A 25,500-nucleotide genomic window follows, 5' to 3' on the forward strand; every position below is an offset into this window, starting at 1 on the left:
TGTCATTATTGCAAAAAGCCAGGTCATTACATTGGAGAATGCAAGAAGAGGCTTGCAAAAGAAAAGAAAAACAGCTCCCGTATGGCTGTTTCAGATTCAGCTCCTCATGCATCTGACAATGAGCAAGCTACAGCCAACTTTGTGGAGCATGACTATGCCTTCTTGTCTTGCATTTCAGACTCTCAGTTGGCTGCTCCGGATACTACAGCCACTTGTAATGATGACTCTTATGCTTTTCTGACATGCAGTTATGATTCTTCCAAGGATGCATCAGCTTTCAGTGTCAATGAGACACAAAATACATGGTATTTTGATAGCGGTGCCTCAAAGCATATCACTTCCAGGAAGTGTCTTTTCACATCCCTGCATCCACCTCCCGTTGGTAAAAAGGTCACATGTGCCAACAACTCCTCCTATTCACTTTGTGGTATAGGAGAAGTTGAACTTACAGCCATTGATGGCTCAACATTCAAAATTTATGATGTCTTGTATGTGCCTGGTATCACAAAAAATCTACTTTCAGTGTCCACTCTTAATAGAGCTGGATTTCAAGTCATTTTTGAAGATGACAAGTGTGCAGTCCATGACAGAGAGAATGACTATGCCTTGAGATTGTCTGGCACTTTGTTACGTGGTCTTTTTCAGCTTGACATGTATGAGAAAAGACTAGCACATGCTCTTGCAGTTTCCACTCCTACTGCTGCTATGCAGAATGCGGAGTTATGGCATGCCAGATATGGACACATGCATTACTTGATGACACTTCAAAAACATGCTATGGTTAATGCATTGCCTCCTCTTGAAACACGTCCTTCACATGCCTGTAAAGGGTGCTTTCTTGGTAAAATCCACAGATTTCCTTTCAAGAAGGATGGATCTGTAAAAGCTGTTCGAAATTTACAGCTTATACATAGTGATGTCTGTGGTCCCATGAGGACTCCATCATTGGGTGGTCATCTTTACTTTGTCACTTTTATAGATGACTACTCCAACTACACTTGGGTTTATGGGCTGAAACGCAAATCATAAGTGTTTATGGTTTTCAAACACTTTGCAGCCATGGTTGAGAATGAATCAAGACTCAAGATACAGACATTACGCACAGATAGAGGAGGGGAGTATTTATCTGCAGATTTTGATGCATTTTTAAAAGACAAGGGCATTGCACATCAGCTTACAATGAGGCTAACCCCTCAGCAAAATGGCAAAGCTGAGAGGAAAAATTGTACTCTAATGGAGATGGATAGATGCATGCTAAAAAGCAAAAGATTGCCTCACAAATTTTGGCTTGAAGGTCTCATGTGTGCCAATTATGTTTTGAATCGGGTTCCCACAAAAGCTTTGAAGACCAAGACTCCCTATGAAGTTTGGAAAGGGAGAAAGCCTTCTGTGGATCATTTTCATGTTTTTGGATGCCTTGCATATGCTCATGTGCCCGTTGAGTTTCGGCATAAGTTGTCTGATAAGGCAATTAAATGCATTTTTGTTGGGTACAGTGCAGAGAGCAAGGGCTACCGTCTCTACAATCCTGTCATACGCAAGATTATTGTCAGTAGAGATGTTATATTTTCAGAAAATTCAGCTCACACTCAAGCTGAATTTGATATGCCTACTTCCGATGATGTCTTTGAGGGATTACTACCCATTGCCTTGGGTTCCCCTGTTGATATATCTGATGCAAATCACAATTTATAGATACCTCCACATGCTCGGATTCAGCCACAAGATTTCTTACCACCTCCACAAGCAGTGGAAGAGGTTGTTCAGCAAGAAATTGCAGATATACATGCAGCAAAAACAGTTCCAAATTGGCTGTTACAAACTCTCAGGGAGAGTAAAATTGATGCTCCATTACCTGGCAGAACTCGTAGTGCAGTAAGGCACATGGAGGGAGCTCTTTCAGTTGAATCAGCTTATGCAGGTACTCTTCTTGATGAGAAGGAGCCTGAGACATTTGAAGAAGCACAGGATGATGTGCATTGGATGAATGCCATGCACGATGAATTGCAGTCCATTCAAAAAAATCAGACATGGGAAGTTGTCGATTTGCCACCAGGTAAACATGCCATAGGTACACGGTGGGTGTTTTGAGTACTTTGTCCGATAGGCCCGCGAGGCCTCCCACGGACATTAATACATCTCTCTATCTATCTATCTATCTATCTATCTATATATGTTAGAATTATAGATATAATTCAGCAGTGACCAATGTAATTTAATAAGCTAGTTAGAGACACTTTTTCCTCTTTAAGAGGTTTTTCCCCTTAACCGCAGTTAGTTCACTAACTATGGTTAGTGACTCCTAAGGTTTTGTCACTACGACAAAACCTTATCTCTCACTCTTTCAGTTGTACTCTCACACTCTTCTATTGCAACTACGCTTTCAAACTTTCAGCTCTCAGCTCTCTCTCTCTTGCTCTCTCTCTCCCCAAAACTCACATTTGGTATCAAAGCCTCGTTGAGCTCCTGCTCCCTGCCCAAGCTCCTCCTGTCCGGATAGTTCGTGCTCCTCCTCCTACTGCATTCCCGTTGGAGCACGCCATCCGTACAAGCGTCGTCTGTACAATATATACGGACTGTTTACGTACATTTCCGTACCTACCCGTACTCGTCCGTACCTGTCCATACTGCAGCGCCGTACCTGCATCAACGCCGTACAGTCTACGTTCGCCGTACATCTTCTGTATTGCACGCCGTACAGTAGTCGCTCTCCGTACTGCAGCGCCGTACCAGCCTTACCTGCATCAGTGCCGTATGCATGTACTTCACCGTACTATCTCGCAGATCCGTACATCCGTACGACAGATCTGCTCGTCCGTACCGCACGTGTATTTCCGTACGACCGTACAGTCCACGACCGTAAGTCCAGCTGCAAAAATCCGTACTTGCAGATCTGTACCTGCAGATCCGTACAGGGTTTTCTTCATCTGCAGGTGATCTTTGGCAGGCACATTTTGCAGATAGCCATTGTTTGGCTCAGTTTTTGGGAGTACATTTGGGGCATCCTGTTTGTTGCAGTGCATAATTTGCTCCAGAAATTTGGGGCTTTTTAGTTCTGCTTGCAATCTTGCATTAAAAAAATTTGGGACTTTGCAGATAATTTCAAGCTCGAAATTTGGGGCTTTCAATTCTGCAGTACAATTTCTTGAAGAAATTTGGGGATTTTGTAATTACACTGCAATTTCGCAGTGAAATTTGGGGCTTTTGCAGACAGAGCGCAATTCTTGCAACATTTGGGGCTTTTGATCAATTTGCCCCTTTCTGGTTGCAATTTCGGGCCTATTTTGGGGCTCTTGTGTTGGGAGAGCAATTTTGGAGATTTCAGTTCATACTACCTTTCTTGAAGTGTTTTGCGGCACTTTTGGCAGATTCTGGAGAGTTTTTTTGATGCTTGGACAGATTTCTCACAGTGCAAGTGCAGAAATCTGAGTTACATTTACAGCCAGTGCTTTGCTGTGTTTTTTGGGAGTTGTGCATTTCATTCCCAGTAACGGAATTCAGTCTTGTATCTGCTAAAATCTCTTTCTCAGATATGGCCCAGCAAAATCAGAATGATTTCCAGTTCGGTGGTCTTTCACAGGAAGACAAGATGGATGGTACCAACTACTCCCTCTGGAGTTTTATGGTACGCAATATTCTGATTTCTCGCAATTTATGGGATTATGTGAATGGGGGTGAGATCCGACCAGCAAGTATGGCACCTAATACCCCTCCTCAGCAAGGAGGTGGAAGAGGTCGTGCACAGGGTGCAGCTGCAGAACAAGTTGTTGGTGCAGCTATAGCCACTACTCCAGAGCAGAAGAGATGGGATTCACGGGATGCCTTAGCTTTGTCATGCATCTCTCTTTCAGTGAAAAGATTTATCATTCCGCATATCCGATCGTGTAAGACCTCGAAGGCAGCATGGGATATCTTAGAAAGCATGTATGCAGCCCGCAATGATGCAAGGGTATCTTTCTTGAAAAGAGAGTTAAGTAATACACATATGGAAGAGGGTGACTCCATGTCAGTCCACCTCACAAAGCTACAAGATCTCAGAGAGCAATTATTGAACATAGATGAGATTATTCCTAATTCAGAGATGATTACCACCACTCTGAATTCTCTTCCTGAGTATTATCTCAGCTTTCATACCTCGCTGAACTTATCATTGAGGGGGGGTGCAAATCCTCTCACCTTTCATGAGTTGATAGGACTTCTACTTCAGGAAGAGCAGACTAGGAAAAACTTGGCTTCACGTGCAGGTGAACAAGCTATGCTCTCAAAGTTCAAGTCAAAAACAAAGGGACAGGCAAAGACATCAGTAAATCAGCCTTCCAGTGGGTCAAGACAGCCTTCACGAAAGGCTAAAAATGATGCAAGTAAGCCCAAGAAGAAGGGTTTTTGTCATTACTGCAAAAAGCCAGGTCATCACATTGCAGAATGCAGGAAAAGGCTTGCAAAAGAGAATAAAAACAGCTCCGGTATGGCTGTTTCAGATTCAGCTCCTCATGCATCTGACAGTGGGGATGCTGCAGCCAACTTTGTTGGACAGGATTATGCCTTTTTATCTTGCATTTCAGATTCTAGGCTGGCTGCTCCAGATGCTCGGGATAGTACAGCCACTTGTAATGATGATACATATGCATTTTTGACTTGCAGTTATGACTCTTCTACGAATGCATCTGCTTTCAGTGTCAATGAAACACTGAATACTTGGTATTTTGACAGCGGTGCATCCAAGCATATCACTTCTAGGAAGTGTCTCTTTACTTCCTTGCATCCACCTCCTGTTGGTAAGAAAGTCACTTGTGCCAATAACTCGTCATATTCAGTACGTGGCACAGGAGAAGTTGAGCTTACTGCCATTGATGGCTCAGTTTTCAGACTTTCAGATGTCTTATATGTGCCTGGTATCACCAAGAATCTTCTTTCAGTGTCCACTCTTAACAGGGCTGGATTTCAAGTCATCTTTGAGGATGACAAATGTGATGTCTGAGACAGGGAAAATGATTATGCCTTGAGATTATCTGGTACTCTGCTGCGTGGGCTTTTTCAGCTTGATCTTTTTGAGAAAAGAGCAGCCCATGCTCTTGCAGTTTCTACCCCTACTGCTGCCATGCAGAATGCAGAATTATGGCATGCTCGATATGGCCACATGCATTACAACAGCTTGATGACGCTTCAGAAGCACTCTATGGTTGATGCATTGCCACCTCTTGAGATACCTCCTCCACATGCCTGTGAAGGGTGCATTTTAGGCAAGATGCATAGATTCCCCTTCAAAAAGGATGGTTCAGTTAAAGCTGTCCGCAAATTACAGCTTATACACAGTGATGTCTGTGGTCCCATGAGGACTCCATCATTGGGTGGTCATCTCTACTTTGTTACTTTTATTGATGATTACTCCAATTTCACTTGGGTCTTTGGGCTAAAGTGCAAATCAGAAGTGTTCATGGTGTTTAAACACTTTTCAGCCATGGTTGAAAATGAAACTAGACTCAAGATACAGACATTGCGCACAGATAGAGGTGGGGAATACTTGTCTGCAGATTTTGATGCTTTTCTGAAAGGCAAGGGTATCGTGCATCAGCTCACAGTGAGGCTGACCCCTTAGCAAAATGGCAAAGCTGAAAGGAAAAATCGAACTCTTATGGAGATGGATAGATGTATGCTGAAAAGCAAACAAATGCCTCACAAATTCTGGCTTGAAGGTCTGATGTGTGCCAATTACATTTTAAATCGGGCTCCCACTAAGGCTTTGAAAACAAAAACTCCCTATGAGGTCTGGAATGGGAGAAAGCCTTCAGTGGATCATTTCCGAGTCTTTGGATGCCTTGCATATGCTCATGTGCCAGTTGAATTTCGGCATAAGTTGTCAGATAAGGCAATTAAGTGCATATTTGTTGGGTACAGTGCAAAAAGCAAGGGGTACCATCTCTACAATCCTGCTACACACGCAAGATCATTGTCAGTAGAGATGTGATATTTGCAGAAAATTCAGCTCACACTCAGGCTGAATTTCATATGCCTTCTTCTTCTGAGGATGTTTTTGAGGGGTTACTACCCATTGCTTTGGGTTCCCCTGCTGATATTTCTGTTGCAAATCAGAAATTACAGCCACCTCCCGATGCTCCAGTTCAGCCACAAGATGTCTTGCCACCTCCACAGGCAGTGGAACAGGTGGTTCAGCAAGAAATTGCAGACATACATGCAGCAAAAACAGTCCCAAACTGGCTGTTACAGACTCTCAGAGAGAGTAAGATTGATGCTCCATTACCTCGCAGGACTCGCAGTGCAGCAAGGCACATGGAAGGTGCTAATTCAGTGGAATCAGCATATGCAGGTACTCTTCTCGATGAGGAAGAGCCTACAACATTCGAAGAAGCAAAGGACAATGTGCATTGGATGAATGCCATGCACGATGAGTTGCAGTCCATTAACAAAAATCAGACTTGGGATGTCGTAGACTTGCCACCAGGTAAACATGCCATTGGTACACGATGGGTTTTCGAGGTGAAACGGAAGCCAGATGGCTCCATTGACAGATACAAGGCAAGGCTGGTTGCTAAAGGCTATGCTCAGAAAAAGGGCATAGATTATGAGGAGACTTTTGCTCCTACATCCCGGATGACCACCATCCGATCAATTATTGCAATGGCTGCACATTTTGAGTGGAATGTTCATCAGTTGGACATAAAAACAGCCTTCTTAAATGGAGACTTGCTGGAAGAGGTTTATGTCAAACAACCTCCAGGCTTTGAAATTACAGCAAATGCACTTCAGGTATGCAAGCTAAACAAAGCTTTGTATGGGCTGAAACAGGCCCCTCGTGCATGGTATGCCAAGATTGATGCCTTTTTGACCAGCAAGGGGCTGCACAATAGTCCTACTTAGAGCACCCTCTACATTAAGATAGATGGGGGGGAAATTTTAGTCATCCTTCTTTATGTCGATGACACACTGCTCACAGGGTCCAATGAAGATAATATTGCAGATTTCAAAGCTGATTTGCAGACCACCTTTGACATGTCAGATTTGGGGCTGCTTCACTTTTATTTGGGGATCCAGTTCTCTCAAGAGAGACGTGGCACTGTTATGTCTCAATCCAAGTATGTGCAGAAACTCTTGGACAGATTTAACATGCTTGATTGTAAGCCCATAGCCACTCCCATGGAGCCAGGGCTGAAACTCACAATGCATGATGCAGGAGAATCAGTTGATGCCACATCTTACAGTCAAGCTGTTGGATGCCTCATATATCTCTGCAACACTAGACCTGATATTCAGTTTGCAGTATCTCAGGTGAGCAGGTATATGCACAGCCCAAAAACTATGCATTGGCAGGCAGTTAAGCGCATCTTCCGTTATTTGCAAGGCACGAAGTCTTTTGGCTTGTTATTTTCCAGGGGGGGTGACTTGCAGATGCATGCCTACAGTGATTCAGATTGGGCTGGTGATTATGACACTAGGCAGTACACTAGTGGCAATTGTTTCTTTTTGGGTAAATCTTGCATTTCCTGGCTGAGCAAGAAACAATCTACAGTGGCTACCTCATCGTGTGAAGCTGAGTACAGGGCAGCTTTCACAACAACAGTTGAATGTGTCTGGCTGCGATGTCTATTTGCTGATCTTCATCTGTCTTTGGAGGGTCCTTCTCCAATTCTCACTGATAGTCAGAGTGCCATTGCAGTGGCAAAGAATCCAGTGTTTCATGCTTGCACGAAGCACATTGAGGTTCACTATCACTACAACAGAGAGAAGTTGCATGCAGGAGAGATCAGTATGATCTTTGTGTCCACACATGACAATATTGTAGATATTTTCACCAAAGCACTACCACGTAAAAAGTTTGAGGCATTTCGCAGTGCCCTGAACTTATATCCGTTTGGTGATTGATCAGCCTTCTACATGACATTGGCACTACAGGGGGGTGTTAGAATTATAGATATAATTCAGCAGTGACCAATGTAATTTAATAAGCTAGTTAGGGGCACTTTTCCCTCTTTAAGAGGTTTTTTCCCCTAACCGCAGTTAGTTCACTAACTATGGTTAGTGACTACTAAGGTTTTGTCACTAGGACAAAACCTTATCTCTCACTCTTTCAGTTGTACTCTCACACTCTTCTATTGCAACTAAGCTTTCAAGCTTTCAGCTCTCAGCTCTCTCTCTTGCTCTCTCTCTCCCCAAAACTCACAATATATATATGAGAGGTCCTCACTCACGTAGGGTTCAAACAACTGTAGTGTAGACATAGATCAAGAGTACTATCGAAGGTCAAAGAAGGTTGGCCACTATCATCAAGTCTATTTGGCCTCTATACAACAAGCTTGAGACCTTCATCGAGACACTAGGAAGAGCAAGGTCCTCTCTTGCCTGCTTCTTGATTCAGATTCTCCTCTATGCAAATGATGTGGTCTTACTCTTCTCTTCAACTAAAAGCCTTGGATGAAATCCATACAAGACATGATCTGAAGGTCAACCTTGGTAAAACCAACGTTATGATCTTCAACACATTCAGGGCATTCATGAGTAGAGAGTTTACACAAGGACAAATTACTAGTGGAGGTTGCATCTTACACCTATTGTCTAGGCTGATTTTCACGATGAGACTAGCGACGCAGGCCCAACTAAGCAGGGGATACGCCACACATGCTAGGCTTGAGCGGTATTGCTTTCACTCTTACTTCTAGGATCCCTAGACCAAGTCTCTTCTCTTTGATTCCTTGTTCGGTCCAACTGGCATGTTTGGCAGTTAGAGGTAGACTGGGCTTGAGTGGAGAAGCTCTACATTCTCTTACTATCACTGATGATCTGCACTAAGCCGTTAGTTGTACATCAAATATTTTTGGCTGAGTTTAGGGCCCCCCCCACTACAGCTTGATGCAACATTCAAGGTGACACATACCTTCACAGCGTCAAGACCTTAGGCCGACGTTGGTTACCATGCTTACCCTATTCACATCCACCACATTAGCAGCTAAGGGGGGTTAGAGGGATGGTTTGGGGCTCGCATGGACAGATTGCCCCCCTTTCAATATAGCATTGAGGCCCCCCTGTATGCCGCTTACTTATCACGAGGCTGATCAGGTTATTTGAGAGAATCTCAGACAGCTACACACATACAACACCTAGGTAGCCCTAGCGAGCTTTTTGTCACCATTGTCTTTATCTCCAATGTCTTGGGTCACTCGGATCAAAGACGTTTGGCACCTTTATTCATGAGGCCGTACGACCCAGACACCAGCTGCTAATGGCACATAAAAAAAATCAAGGCGCTCATCCAAACTCCACCTTGAGCATGATCGTTGAGTTTTTCCAACCGAATAGCACCTACCAGGAGTTACTGAGGCCCAAGGCGATGTTGATGATGAGAATCAGAAGGCTTGTTTGTTCATAATTATGTATATTTAGCATTCTGTATATTCTTAAGGTCTTTTTGAAGCTCATCGTGTTTCTAATGCATAACGTTGTCTTGTAGCTCGTCATGTTTGAGGATCACTTTTTGGGACGTGCTTCAAGCAAACGCAAAGGGGGGTTGGGAAAAGACGCATCCTAGGAGTGTACGTTAAACAATTTAAATTTCCACAGGTTGTAATATTTCACAGGAAGTACTCAAAGGACAATGCAAAATTCCTCTCATTCGCAATAAAAACCCTATCTAGGTATATTGGGGATATCCCGTACGGTGGAATACAGATAAGATAATTGTTTTAGAGAAGCAGTTTGCTGTTATAACTTTTTGCCATGATTAACATCGGTGCTCTATCACCGGTTTCATGATGCTATAGCACCAACCACCACTGCTGCCAAGACCCTCTTTTCCATTCTCAGCCTCCCGGTGGACTTAGCTCCTTAGACAACATATAGAGGACCACCACTGTGATACCACACCTTTCCATAGGCTTAGATACTTTGTACTAGGCTGCCTGCTTAGAGGCTCCACCCATTCAGCTCATTGTATCCCCTTTTTCCAGTCTCATAGACCCTTCCATCTTTTGAAGACTTTAATAAACTTTCTTTCTTTCTTTCTTTAATGTTGTAGCTTAAGCTGCTTCACCTCTGTTGTTCTCCTACGCCTGGCTGGAACACCTCAATCACCCAACTCAGGAGGTTATTCCTTGTGCAATAGGAAAAGCTCAGCTCAGGCTTATTTCATGCAGCTTCCATGGGAGAAAGAGCATGAGGACGCTGTCTGCATACATCGACAGCAGCAGCAATGAAGACTATACACAACCTCTTATTTTGAAATAGCTTGAGGCACTTTATGGCAATAATGGGCTCGAATTGACTGTAAACTTGAAGCACTCGGCAACAGCTGTGCATTCGCCAGCAGCGTTGGAGCCTTCGACAACAGCCTCAAAGCTCATGCCACGAGCAGATAGTGACACACTGCATTCGCCAGATATGTTGAAGCCTTCGACAGCAGACTGAAATACCAAGCAGGTAGTGACAGCAAAGTACTAATAAGGTCAACTTGGCTATCAATATGAAGACAGATGGAACTGCAATTATTCCTTGTTAAAGCGTATTGCATGGTAAAACACAGTCTTTGTCTATGTCACATAAAAAGATGGTGTGAGTCCCTATCCTCTCCAGGAGTATAGGTTCGGGACTGTCTAGGAATGCAAGCTATCTAGTTTACCTGCTTGCCATCAGGACTTATGAACGCAGATCAATTCTACCTAGCAAGCACACAAGCAAATTAAAGAGACAGAACATAAAATGTCCCTCTGGCAAGGCCTCCTATTCACAATAATTTGCATTGTAGATTGCTGAAACAAGAAATTCACATTCTGGCTCAAACAAGCACAGAAGAAGAACTACCTTTTCAAATAAAGAGGCACAACCCCCAAAATATTGCCAGCTTCATCTCTTGCCACCAAATGCTGAGGTGACCATCCTTGTTCCTAAAGACCCACAAGCATAAATATAAGAATCCACTAGCTCAAAAATGAAAATCCAGAGTCATTGATATTGTCATCACAGTTGAAAATGCTTGGAAGAACTTACTGGCACAGCAGAATGGCTATCTTCAAGGCTTGACAAGAACGCATGTGTAACAAATGGATTGAAAGATTCAGGTCCTGCCACTTCAATGGCACATATGTCCCAGTCCTTGGAAGGAATTAATGACATAGACGACAACACCGAAACATTTATCGTAGTGTTTTTATCTGTTGCTTCTCCCTCCTATACATGGGACATAGATGCGATAGAGAACACATATTCGATAGAAGACTAGCGTTGACCAAATCTTTTTAACAAATGGAACACAAAACTCCAAGAACAGAGCGATTATGTATCATTAAACAGAAATGTCTTTAGCACCTCCACATTTGTTTGTGTAGCTTGTTCTGATAAAAGAACAAAGTTGCCTTGTGAAAGCTGAGCCAAATTTTTGCCTTTATCTCGTCCCCATAAGATCGCACATACGACTGCTATGGATGCTTTTCTCCTTGCTCTCCATTGCCATGCCAAGAAAACCTTGAGTACAACACACCAAAAATATAACGTCACTTAGGTGATAATATCTGTGCTAGATTTGGGGCACAGTTAAGAAAATGAATTTTTGTACTAGCCAAAAGATCTTAGGTCACTTACAGGCTAGTAAATTTGGAGCAAGGTTACTAACAACCAGAATCTTCCTTTTGGAACATAAGGAAAATGAAAATTTGTACCAGACTAAAAATCTTATCTCAGTTACAGCATATTATGTCTAATTAAGTTCTCAAACAAAAAATTTATCTCCTTTATAATAGTTACAAAAGTGAATTTCTTTCAAGATGATTTGCCCAATGCACAAGCAAAAACAAGAGACAACATGTTTAAAAACAGCCCAGAGGATTGCCATGAAAGAGCGTGATCTCCATGGCAAGAGTTCATTCAACAGCTAAGCTGAGAATCTATCTCTGAGAAAAGATAGCTCTAATTAAAGCTGAGATACAGCTATACTTTCATGTGGGCCTTTGGTTTAAATGACCGGTTGTTCTTTCTAGAAAGAATATTTCAAGCTCTCTACAAGCCAAGCAAACTAGGATGCATATATCGGAGGAAAATGAGCACTCCACACAAGTATTCTACCATGATTGCATCTGGATGGTAATTCCAATTCAGTTCAGTGCTGAATAAGGAATTATGCTCCCTTAATCCAGTCCTGCACCTCCCAAATAGCTCAACTCAATACAAGCCAGAAGCTACACCTATACCTTACAGTAATTAGGACATGCCTGCAGTCCATGGTGAAAAGCAGGGCAGCATTGGCTTTTTCATTTCTCATCACCAAATTCATTTGGCATATACATAAGATAGCTAATACACAAGGCAAACACTGTCATGTGACCCCTCAATGAAAAGAAAGCCATGAAAAATGTGAAATCTTCTCAGAGAAAAGGCATTTATAATATGTGGCAAACATCATCCCAGGGCATGAGCACTCCCTGTTCGAGCTCTTCTCCCGCTAGCCCCCTTCCCTCCCCGCCTCTCTTCTTGCCGCCCCCTCCCCCTCCTCCCTGCATGCCATCCCTTCTTCATCGTGCTGTTCTCCCCCACCTCCCTCGCACCATCTCAGCCTCATCTTGCCACCTCGCCTGGTCGTGGCTGTTCAGCCCGCAGGCCTTTTTTTTCTCTGCCTCCTGATTGTGGCTGCTGCCTGGGCTGGTCACAGGGGGCTCTTCCCCCCCTGCTCATTTCTGCTGTTTGTGGAACAGCCTGCAGAGCTTTTTTTTTCTCTGCCCCTGCCGCGCCTGATTGCAGGGGTTCTTTCTGCCCGCTGCTTATTGCTTCTGGTTTCAAGCCAGCCTGGCTGGCTTCCACCCTTTCTGGGACTGAAGCAAGGCTAGGACAGTGGCGTTTAGTTGCCCACTCCGCCCCCTTGCTTCTCCCTTTTTTCCCTTTCAGGCTGCCTGTAATAACCCATGAAGGCCTTCTCAAGACATCTGTACTTTGCCGAAATCCCCCCCCCCCCCCCCCTTTTTTTCCCTCTCTCCATCCCTCCTTCCCTCCTCTTTTCCTTCTCTCCAACCATCCCTTCTTCGCCTTCTCCTTTTTCTGCTTTCCTAGCTAGCAAGAGCAGCTCTTCTTTCAATTTCGGGATCGTAAGCTTGGTGGTGACCTTTTCTCTGGTCTGGCTAGACGGGCTCTCAAGGGGCCTCTCATGGCGGCTCCCTTGACTCCCACAGCCATCCGGATTTCCCTCTCTCCAAAGGACAAGAAGCAGGTGCACATAGCTGTACAGTCCCTTTAGGACAGAGTGTGTAGGGAGCCACATTGTTGGCCTCACTCCCACTCGGAGCCAAGTTCGAGATTCGATCCAAGCGAGGTCGGCACTATAGGGTGACCATATCCAAGAGGTCACCATCTATTGGAGAGGAGTCTTCTCGAGTTTAGCACCCTCGTCAATACCCAGGCCCTTGTGGAGCAGAGCCCTATCTTCCTTGGTCTGCATTTGGTTTTCTTCATTCCTTTGTACCGCCATTTCACAATAGACAACACGGAGGCGGCACATCATGTGCCGAGGTTTCTAGTGACACTATGCTTTCCTGGATTTCAAAGGATTATCGTCCCATCATGTCTTCTATAGGTGCATGAATCTGCTGAGCTGAGATACTGCATACTGTAAGTCAGGTCTGGTGTGACATAAATAAATAAGGCATCCAACAGCCTGCTAATAAAGAGTGATATCACATGATGGGCTCCCATCATGAGCTGAGAATTTGAAGCCAGGGCCAGTGGAGTAGAGATTGGCTTGCAATCCTCAACCTGAAAACGATCAAGGAGCTGTCCAATATACTTGGACTAAGACATCATGATACCCCCCTCAACATAAGCAAATTGAATGCCCAAATAATAATGGAGCTGTCCCATGTCTGAGATGTCAAAAATCTGCTGCAAATCAGCCTTGAAAGCTGCAATTCGCTGAGTATCTGGGCTTGTGATGAGCATATCATCCACATATAAAATCAGCACTAAAAAATTAGATCCACTCCCACGGACATAAAGAGTGGGTTCTGAGGGACTATTCTGAAAACCAAGGGATAGTAAGTGTGCATGAATTTTGGCATACCATGCCCTGGGTGCCTGCTTCAAACCATAAAGGGCTTTTCTAAGCCAGCATACCTTATTTTCAGAATTAACAACCTCAAAGCCAGGAGGTTGTGTGACATAGACTTCTTCCTGCAGATCCCTATGAAGAAAAGCAGTCTTGATGTCAAGTTGGTGCACTTGCCAATGATGATGGGCTGCAATGGCAATGACACATCTAATGGTAGTAATCCTGGATGTGGGAGCAAATGTCTCCTCAAAGTCAATGCCTTGTTGTTGGGCATACCCTTTTGCAACAAGACGAGCTTTGTATCGATCTATGCTGCCATCAGATTTCCTTTTTAATTTGTAGACCCACCTAGTTCCAATGGCATGCTTGCCTGGAGGGAGATCTACTAATTCCCATGTGTCATTTTTAGCAATGGAATGTAACTCAGCTCTCATTGCATCCATCCACTCTTTGCTGTCAAAAGCATCTTTATGGCCCAGAGGCTCTTCATTGCAAGCTGTAGCAAGGAGTGCAAACTCAAGAAAGTGACCATGCTGTCTATTCCTTGATCTTGTCTGGGCAGGAAAAGGCTGATCTTGTTTGCTGTCCCTCAATGTATCAAGAACCCATCTGGGAACTTGCCTTTGCTGTCTATTGACAGCTCTTTCTTCAATGACTGCATCATGAATAGTGGGATCATTTTGTGCCGGAAGAGAAACCTGCAAATCAGCATGAGGTAGTGGCTGATTATTGCTTGGTGGAGGGCCTGCAGGAGGCTCATGTTGCTGGTCAAAGTCCTCTTCTAAGGATGGCAGAGGTAACCAAGATTCAAAGGCATCAAACATGTCAACATCTGGCTTAGCTTTGCAGTCCACAAGAGGAGAAGCTGAATGTTCAGCAAAGATTACATCTCTACTGACAATAATCTTCCCAGTATTTGGTTGGTATAACCGATACCCTCTGCTCTCCTAGCTGTAACCAATAAATATGCATTTGATTGCCTTGTCATCAAGCTTATGTCTCAGCTGAGATGGTACATGAACATATGCAAGAGACCCAAAAACTCTCATGTGTGAAAGTGAAGGCTTCCTACCTTTCCATGCTTCATAAGGTGTAATAGTCTGCAATGCCAGTGTAGGTGATCTATTTAGCACATAGTTGGCACACATCACTGCATCAAGCCAAAATTTATTGGGCAAAGACTTGGCCTTAAGCATGCATCTGGCCATCTCCATTGTGGACCTGTTTTTTCTTTCGGAAACAGGATTCTACTGAGGAGTGTAAGGAGTAGTACATGAGTGAATAATGCCCCGTGAAGACAGAAAGGCATCAAACTCCTTTGACATATATTCTCCCCCCCTATCTGTGTTGAGGGTGACAAGCTTGCATCCTGATTCATTCTCAACCATATTCAGCCATATACCTAGATGAATCCAGGAACATTCCCAAACTCATCCTCTAAAAACACAACATAGTGCAGTTTCAATCTCATGATAGTCACTCACAAGGTTGAAAACCATAAACTCCATCATGCATAGCAGGGACTAGCTACTATGACATCCCCACTGACGTCATCAGCGCCCAACAGTGGGTGTAGACCATAGTATAAAAATATGCTCTCACACATACAAATCCACACACCCACACATACTTGAGCATCCATTTATACAAAGTCTTCATACTGAGTTTCTGTCGGCACTCCGGAGCTGAAGGGCAGACTCAGCCATGATGAAGGCTAGCACTAAAGGAGAAGGCTAATCAAAAGGTAGTCCAAAATCTCTTCATTCAAGCTACAATGCTTGTGAAGTCTAAACATTTTTATTTTAGTCTCTCCACAATGAGCATCTAAATCTAAATCTAGCTGATAGGGCAACGCACCATGTGAGATAGATAGAATTATCACAATACCAGCAGGCCGCAACTTGGACGAAAACTTCACAAGGTGAAATCTGCATGTCCGCTAACCTCGCTTCCAACCAGCCATTGATCACCTCGAGAACTATGCATGCCTCAAAAAGCGTGCCAAAGAATCTGTACAATAGCCTCGAGGGCTACGCCTCAGATCCCTACAATACGTACAAGTTCATACGACTGTACGGCTTGCAATTAATGCACCATACAATGCCTTGAGATTTGCACCAACAACCGTACACTGCCTCGAGATGCGTGCCTATAGTAGGAATGTCTCAAAATGTGTGCAAGAGCTGAAGGAGTAGCCAGAGCAACAGCAAACAACAGTAAGAGCCAAAAAGTGCAACAAAAATTGAGTGGAGAGCTTCCGCTAGGCCTACTAGCCTCCAAGAGGGTGAAGGGAGAGAGATGGTAGGTGGTAGATGGGCATGCGCCTACATGCATAACACTTGGCCCTTCATTAAAGCTCTAACCCACCTGACTAAGGATAACGAGTGAAGGCAATCAAGTTTGATTCTTCTAGCTTCCCCTCTTCCTCCCTTCAGAAATATCTGCTTTGTCAATTGTGTGATGATTCAATGCTTTTGCCTTCCATTGCTGGACTTTCTTTACGCCGACCTCTCTCCCTTGAACCTTTGCTTCAAAGTATTTGCCAAGAACAATAGCTTGGTGTTTGTTTATGTTTTATGGGAAGAGTCATGACAGTGTCTATTTTACAAGCTTGGTCTTCGGCTGTAGTGGGTGTAGGCAAGATTATATCTTATGTTTTCTTGGGAAAAGGAATTTATTTTGCACGTTGTGCTTCTGTGGACACTGCTCTCTACTTACTTTGGGTGGAGTACATGGGGCGAGCCATTTTGCAATTGCTCTGCCTTGGGATCCTTTATTTCATCCAACCCGATCGCTTCTCAACTTTTGTCCTGTTTGGATTACTATGAAAGATTTGCCGATTCCTCTTATCCAACATGAGCCTTCTCTGGCAGCTCTGCTAGGCCATCTTCTTTTCATTCCCAAGCAAGATTTTCTGGTCACCAACAGAGATATACGGGTGTGTGTTCTTTGGGATATGGAGATAGTCACTCACAAGGTTGAAAACCATAAACTCCATCATGCATAGCAGGGACTAGCTACTATGACATCCCCACTGACATCATCAGCGCCCAACAGTGGGTGTAGACCATAGTATAAAAATATGCTCTCACACATACAAATCCACACACCCACACATACTTGAGCATCCATTTATGCAAAGTCTTCGTACTGAGTTTCTGTCGGCACTCCGGAGGTGAAGGGCAGACTCAGCCATGATGAAGGCTAGCACTAAAGGAGAAGGCTAATCAAAAGGTAGTCCAAAATCTCTTCATTCAAGCTACAACTGCTTGTAAAGTCTAACATTTTCATTTTAGTCTCTCCCCAACGAGCATCTAAATCTAAATCTAGCTGATAGGGCAACGCACCATGTAAGATAGAAAGAATTATCACAATACCAGCAGGCTGCAACTTGGACGAAAACTTCACAAGGTGAAATCTGCATGTCCACTAATGCGGCAGAAGCATATACCTAGATGAATCCATGAACATTCCCAAACTCATCCTCTAAAAACACAACATAGTGCAGTTTCAATCTCATGATAGTCACTCACAAGGTTGAAAACCATAAACTCCGTCATGCGTAGCAGGGACTAGCTACTATGACATCCCCACTGACATCATCAGCGCCCAGCAGTGGGTGTAGACCATAGTATAAAAATATGCTCTCACACATACAAATCCACACACCCACACATACTTGAGCATCCATTTATACAAAGTCTTCGTACTGAGTTTCTGTCGGCACTCCGGAGGTGAAGGGCAGACTCAGCCATGATGAAGGCTAGCACTAAAGGAGAAGGCTAATCAAAAGGTAGTCCAAAATCTCTTCATTCAAGCTACAACTGCTTGTGAAGTCTAAACATTTTCATTTTAGTCTCTCCCCAACGAGCATCTAAATCTAAATCTAGCTGATAGGGCAACTCGACCATATTCAGCCATCTCTGAAAGCATAAGAAAACTTCAGATTTGACTTTTAAAGGATATATCCAGCAATATCTTGTGAAATCATCAATGAGAGTCATGAAATACTTGTACCCCCCAATGGCATTTGTCCTCATTGGGCCACAGACATCACTGTGCACTAGCTGCAATTTCCTTTGTGAGAGTTTTGGACAATTCTTTTGAAAAGGAAATCGATGCATCTTACCCAAAAGACAACCCTCACACACATGTTTGGAAACTGTGTGAGTTTGAGGTACATCATTTGCCATCTGCTGTGAATGTAGCTTTGCAAGAGCTCTATAATTGAGATGGCCCATTCTCTCATGCCAAAGATGAGTTTCAGCAAGCTGTGAATCTGAAATAGCCAATGCTTCAATAGAAAGTGCAGCTGAGTGATGATCAAGGTGACAAAGCCCCTTTTGCAAAGTGCCAGTGAGAACTATGGCATTGTCATCACGAAGATCATAAACTAGGCATCTGTAGCCATCAAAAATAACTCTGAAACCTGAAGTAGCAATTGCTGAAATTGAAATCAAGTTGACTTCAATTCCAGGCACAAAAAGAACAGTTGTTAGAGTAACAGGATGGCTTGAAATGGATGTGAGCTGCACATCTCCAACTCCTTTTACAGCATATGAAGCATTATTAGCACATGTAACAGTCCCCCCTCGAGGTGCATCAGCTAAAGAATGAAACAATTGTCTGCAAGATGTGACATGCTTGGAGGCACCACTATCGAAGTACCAGGACTGAGCATCATTAGCAGTAAAGAATGCATCAGCTTTGGAGGGATCAAATGAGCAATGGACAGCCCATGCCCAATCATCCTAAAGAGCATGTGCATGTGAAGCATCTTCTGGCTCATGGGATTCAATAGCATGTGAGGCATTAACTGTCAATCCTGCTTTCTTTTTCTCCGAAGCAATGCGCTTCCTACATTCTGAAATGTCATGTCCAGGCTTGCGACAATAGTTGCATCTTTTCTTCTTTGACTTATCTGCTGTATTTTTAGATGCATGGGAGGAATTGCAGCTGCTATGCGCAGATTTTGGCTTGCCCATAGGCTTGGAAGCCTTGCCTCTTCTTGTCTGCTGTGAAGCAAATGCATGATCAGGAATAATGGCTTGTCTATTAGCTCTACTTTGCTCTTCCTGCAAAAGCAAAGTAACTAGCTGATCAAAAGAATAGTGGTCTGGATTACCCATGGCCACTAATCGAAGGGTTGTAGCAAACCCTTGATATGTATCTGGCAGTCCATTCAATGTGGTACTGACAAGCTGTGAATTTGGCACCACCTCATCAATGTTGACAAGCTGTTCCATGAGGTCCTTGACCTTTGTCAGGTATGCATCCATAGAGTCACCTTCATTCATACTGACTTCCTGTAATTGCCTTCTCAAATATGCAACACGAGCTTCATTGCGAAACTGATAGAGAGAAGCCAATTTATCCCAAGCATCCCTTGCTGTCCTGCAAGACCGGATGTGTGGAATAATGATTCTCTTGCATGATAAAGCAATACATGAATGTGCATTTGCATCTCTTGCATCCCATCTTGACTGTTCTTGAGTTGGAAGAGCAGCAGCAGGAGTGCTAGAGGAAGAGGCATCAGGAGGAGTACCCCTTGCAGAAGGACCAGCAGTAGAGGCAACCACTATAGCATTGGCTGGCCTCAAATCAGCCCCAGAAACAATATTCCATAAATGCTTTGCAACAAGAATATGTTTCATGAGATAAGACCACATCGGATAGTTGGTGCCATCCAACTTATCATCTTCACGAAGAGCTCCAAATAAATCTTGATTGTTCCCAGCCATAGCAAATGTGATACCCTTAAAAAGACCTGAAAACCCAAAAGCCTCAAGGCTATCACCACAAAAATCTGGCTGTCCAAAAAATGACAGCAAATATCTGCAAATTTCTGACCCAAATCAAAGGGCAAATGCAGATCTGACCCAAATGTGACTGTGGCAGGCAATGTTCACTGCAAAAATAGCAAATCTGGCAAAAGCCCCAAATTTATTGAGGGCAAATAGGCCAAAAAGAGGGCAAATGCAGAAAAGCCCCAAATTTTGCTGAAATTTTTGCAAATGTGACCCAATGTATGCAAATCTGACTCAATGTCCTGCAAAAGTGACTCAATGTCCTGTAATCTCACCCAATGTACTGCAAATAGCAGGAGATTGCAGACCAAAGAAGGTGAAATGAACTGAAAGCCCCAAAAAAATACCAATGTCTTGAATGTGACCGTGTACGTGGAACACCTGTACAAAGACCTTGAAAGAAGTACTAGCTGTATGGACAGCGCAGGTACAAAGTACAACGAAGATACTGAGAAGGTACGATATACTGTACGGATGTAGGTTGGTACAAATGTACAGTGCAATGTACGGATCACAGGTACGACGACTATACGGCAATGCACGTATTGTTGTACGGAATAAGTACGATACTTGTACGAGCAAGTACGGAGTGTTGGTATAGATCTGTACGGATGTACAATGATGCAGATACGTGACTGTATGTCGCAAGTACAGTATGGACCACTGTACGGCACAGGTACAACCTTGTACAACGAGTGTACGAACCAATTACAGCACCTTCCGTACGCAGGTGTACGATGACGCAAGTACAATCCTGTACGGGTGAAGGTATGAATGTACGATTGTGCAAGTACTGTTGTACGGCGTCAAATGTACGGACATATGTACGGAAGAAATACGGATAGTTGCAGCAGGAAGACCGGAAGTAGGAAGATGAGTCACAAGCTCCAGCTCTAATACCACTAAAGGATCGCTTAGGAGAGAGAGAGTGCAGATAGCAAAAGAGTCGATGATAAATGCCTTAGCCATCACGTCAAAGTTGGATAATCAAAAACAAAGGAGTACAAGGTACAAATACCTAGACCTAGGACTAAGTGTCCTAGGTGTCACATAGGACTAAGTGTCCTAGGTGTCACATAGGACTAAGTGTCCTATGTAGCCTAAAAGACACTAACACTATAAGTGTCTTTATTTATGCCTACAAGGCTCATACCATGGCCTATAAGGCATCACTAGAACCACCAGAGGATGGCCTACATCTATCCCCTCCTTCCTACCACCTCCAGCTGCATCCAGTGATCACCCTCACCACTTGTCCCCTAGTCTTTCCTTTTCCTCGTCTCCCCCCCCCCCCCCCCCCCGAGCAGCACTCAACTTTCCACGTCCCACCATGCAACATCCACCCTTGCCTAGGCACCCTAGCTCAGCTTTTTCATAGTCCCAACCCGCCCCATAACTATCTTGACATCCAAGATGATTAGCCCATCATACTCAAAATGTCCGGCAGCTTGGTAAAGGGGAATCCCTTGGAGTGGTTGGGAAGCCCTTCTCGCCCTTTCTAGTAAATTAATTGTGCAACCACAAGAGAGAAGCAGTGGAGCCCCTCTCTTCAGCTTTATGATGCACAATTAGAAGCCTTGCATGATGGAGGAGTGGTTGGGACAACAAGAAAAATAGCTATGGATCACCCATGGTCATATTGCCCCTTTTCAGTGCAGCCACAAGAGAGAAGCAGTGGAGCCCCCTTCTCTTCGACTTTATGATGCACGATCAGATATCTTGCATGATGGAGTGGTTGGGACTTTGCCTCTATGAGTTTAAGAAATCTTCTTGTTTCTCATCTGTACATCAGCCCCCACCCTGTACATCCAAGGCATCCCAAGCAAAGCATCACACTCTGGCAAAGGCATAATGTAGAAGTCCTCTGCATCCTGATATCCCTGGATATGCAATGATAGGAGTGACAGGTGTGTGTCAAAGGATGGAGTCAAGATGGATCCTTCAAAAGTTGAGGCCATAAGGAGTTGGCAAATTATGAAAAATCTGCATGAAGTCAGAAGCTTTGTTCATACTATCAGAGATTTATAAAGTACTTTGCAAAAATTGCTTCTCCCTTGCATGCTTAACAAAAGAAAGCTGTACTATTTTGGTGGGGACCAAAGGAAAATGCAGCTTTTGAAGAGCTGAAGCAAAAGTTGTGTTCTGAACCCATTGCATGGGATTTAGCAGTCGGTGTGAATCTGTATGCGGCCAAAGTAGCTCCAACAGGTCACACACTGGCCACTAAACCAAAGTGCCAACAGGCCTGGAGTGGAGACCACTTTCCTAATGCAGCGGGCCTTGAAGGTGATTGAGCCAATCATGCTTGTGGTTGTGCACGATCTTCAACATGTCTGTCTCGGTTTATGTTCCAAGCTCCTCGAAGTTATGTCAAAATACAAGCTTCATCAGCCCCTGTCGTCGCATAGACACAAACTACCCCCAACGAATTCGCAGAACTCCACAACACAGGCTTCCACTCGTAGGAAGGCCTTGCCAACCTCTCCCCTCCCCCATGAGTTGAACCATGGTGAGTTTGAAAATGCATAGTCTACGTTATTATGCACATTAGCAGTTGGAGTTGATACTTTGCTAGGAATTGCCGTGCGATTTGATGGGACAATCAGTTGAAATTCTCATGATTCTAGAGAATATGTTTTTAGCTTCCAATATCGAATGATTGCATTTCAATAGCTCAGACTCTAGCCTCAGAGGTGTTCGATCAGGAGCTCATAGGAGGATGGGTGGTGTGGATTGACTTGAGGATGGGTGCCTCCACAATTAGGATTTGAATGTGTATAAACCCACTTGTTGGCAACAACATGAGACAGCTTATCGAGATCCTCCCAGATGTGGACTTTTGGAATTCTTCGAAAGACCAAAAATGGTCTATGAGACTAAAATACAATGAGCTGATGGGTGGAGCCACTAAGCAGGCATCAACACCAAAGACGAATAAAAAAGATAAAAAACCATAATCTTGCCCATAACGGCGTCGATACATAAAGAGAAAATTCTTTGGTGGAAGCCAACGAGAGTGTCAACCCTCAGAGGGGAACATCGATGTTGTGTGAGGCTGCTGTGGTGGCCAAAAACCTCTGCTAGGGCGTTGGCGGCTGTTAACATGTACAGCCCGTCGTAGTCTCTTGGCTGTAGCCCTGCGGCGAACAAGTGCCACTACCACTCCTGTGGGTCGTGCATCCAATCTAGTGAGCATGGAAGGAAGGTCCCTAGCATGATTTGTGCCTCAGTGCACTAACAAGTCAAGCGTGTCTCTAACTATAGCTCCGATCCTCACAGCCTCCACCTTTGTGAGTCCTCTTGGTCAATGCTATCTAGCTGGATCATGCTCTTAGTGGAGTTTGGTTGTGTGTCATGATCTCCCCTACGTGCCATGAGCAACAAGCACTTCAGATATGGTATTCTCTTCAAGAGCAGGAGAGAGCACTGAGAGAAGATTTGGTCTCCATAGAGAGAAGATTTGGTCTCCATAGAGAGATTCAAGTAGCAAGACCTTTCCTCGTAGTGGCTTGCAGATAAATACACGAATGTGTGGCTTAATCTCTAGGTCATAAAGATTCACATGCAGAGGCTCTAGGCCATTTTCTCTGCTCTTAGGCGTCTTAGCCTCATAGGTGTTGCCACTCAGCCCTAGTACGGCCCCATAGGTATTGCCACTTAGCCCCGGGATGGCCTTGTAGGCTAGTTAGGCCTAGCTAGGACATCTAGTTCACTTGGAACGCTAGTCCTAGTTCGCTTAGGAAATTTAGACCTAAGTTGAGTTTTAGGGCACCATTTGTACTTTCTCGTTATCCATTTGCAATTACACTTCAGTTCCATCACTTTGTTGTCTCCTCCTTGCATTCCCATTGCTCCTCGCATCCAACAGTGGTATCAAAGTAGGATCTCTTGCTCCTACTTGCCTCCCCCCCGTGCTCATTGCTCAGGCCAGATTCATCTCAAGGAAACAAATGCTATGGGTGAAGACGGGAGCCGACCCAATGCATGATGAAGTAAGGGTGGGAGTGGCTTTTGGTTGTATGGTTCAACAATTTGTATGGGGTTGGGAACTTTAGCGATATAGCAGCTCAGTTTACTGCCTCGACTAGCTTTTGGAGCTTCATCTATAGCTCGTTTTGGACCAGCTCCTGCAAGACCAGGTCTCTGTCTTGCGACATGCTGTAGTCTCACCTGCGTCAAATAGAGCTCATTTGCATCAATTTGCAGAGCTTCTCTACCCCACAACATTCTACCATTGCAACTCTGCTCCAAGTGTTTTAGTGTGCTGCCTTAGCTGCTAGAATAATCATGCAGGTCACCGGCAACCTGCTGGAACTTCTAAAATCATTCACACCTCACCCATGACTGTCTTTTGTGCTTTCCAGCTGCCAAAAAGTCTTCAAAACAGGCCACAGATCTGTCCTTACAGGCACATTTTCTCTCTGCTCCATTTTCAACGTACTACATGTAAGAAAATAATACAATGTCTGTGCTCAACAGATAACAGGATCTCACACGCAAGAGAGAAAACAAGATAGTATGGAGAATAAAAAATTTGATTACCGTAGAACTGATACAATAGATGGCGCTGCCTCCCAGCCGTGCGCTCCTGTGAAAGAAGCTTCGATGGCGTGCTAGAAACAATAGAAGACGGAGGCTGAATGCTAAGGAATAAGGGTTGCTATAGCCAGTGATGAAATGGGCTTCACAGGCTTGCTCTTATATAGCCACCACCAGTTGTAGTCCGTTAGGCTCAATTGGGTGGCCGACCCAATCCGCCCAAAACAGTCGACTGGGGGTCGGCCCCGAAATAGGCCACCGACCATACGATAGAACCGGTGCGCAAAACAGAGCAACCATCCTACGGTCACTGTTCGGCCCACAGCCATCCGGGATCATCTCAGGCTCCAAACGGGCCTGAGATGTGCAACTGAAGGTTTCTTACCAGAAAAGGCTTGCAGTGGAGTCATCCCGTTCACAGCCTTCGTGTAGCTACGATTGAGGATGTAAACTGTAGTGTTACATATGTGAACTCTCCACCTCTGTCTGATCTCAGCTTCTTTACCTTCCTCCCCGATTCTTTCTCGACCATTACATGCCATTCCTTGAACCTACTGAAAGCCTCATCTTTTGTCTTCAGGAAGTATATCCATATCCTTCTACTGTAGTCGTCGATGAGCGTCATGAAGTAGAAGGAACCACCCAAAGCTTCCATCTCCATCTTTCCACAGAGGTCCGTGTGAACGAGCTCTAGAGGAGCCTTTGCTCTGCTGGCCTCTTTAGGAAAGGGCTGCCGATGCTGCTTGCCCATCATGCAAGCTTCACATACATCGGGCAGATCTGAAATTTCTCGTAGATCTACAATCATTCCACTTTTATGCATCTCCTTCAAAGAACTAAGGTTAGATGACCAAACCTCTCATGCCACAGCTTAGTGTTCTTCACATCCGCTCGAGCACTGAAAGCTGAGAGTTCGTAAATGTTGTTGTGCCGTGTACCTTTACCAACGACCTTTCCTTGAAGATCCAGAATCTGTGCACCATTCTTATCGAATTGAACTTTGAGGTCCCGATCCGTGATCGCAGAAACGGACAACAAGTTCCTCTTGATATCTGGCATATAAAGAACATCGGACAACTGTTTTACAACTCCATCTGACTTGAGAGCAGTATACCAATCCTT

General features: G+C 44.2%; 1 protein-coding gene across 3 annotated transcripts in view; it reads right to left on the reverse strand.

Annotated features, from left to right (window-relative positions):
* Nucleotides 1-25,500, reverse strand: part of LOC147904037 (acyl-CoA) — a 110,597-nt gene that overhangs the window by 75,406 nt on the left and 9,691 nt on the right. For 2 of the 3 annotated variants that reach the window (XM_087370132.1, XM_087370148.1), the window contains exons 2-4: nt 11,311-11,466; nt 10,993-11,172; nt 10,807-10,889 (exon numbers count right to left, since the gene is read on the reverse strand). In XM_087370132.1, the coding sequence (XP_087226258.1) occupies nt 10,807-10,889; nt 10,993-11,172; nt 11,311-11,466 (419 nt within the window). The remainder of the gene's footprint in view (nt 1-10,806; nt 10,890-10,992; nt 11,173-11,310; nt 11,467-25,500) is intronic. The other variant, XM_087370140.1, reaches the window with a different exon arrangement.

Source organism: Dipteris shenzhenensis, chromosome 3, assembly GCF_047967505.1.
Source record: "Dipteris shenzhenensis isolate YYH24624 ecotype China chromosome 3, Dip_SZ_1.0, whole genome shotgun sequence".
NCBI lineage: Eukaryota > Viridiplantae > Streptophyta > Polypodiopsida > Gleicheniales > Dipteridaceae > Dipteris > Dipteris shenzhenensis.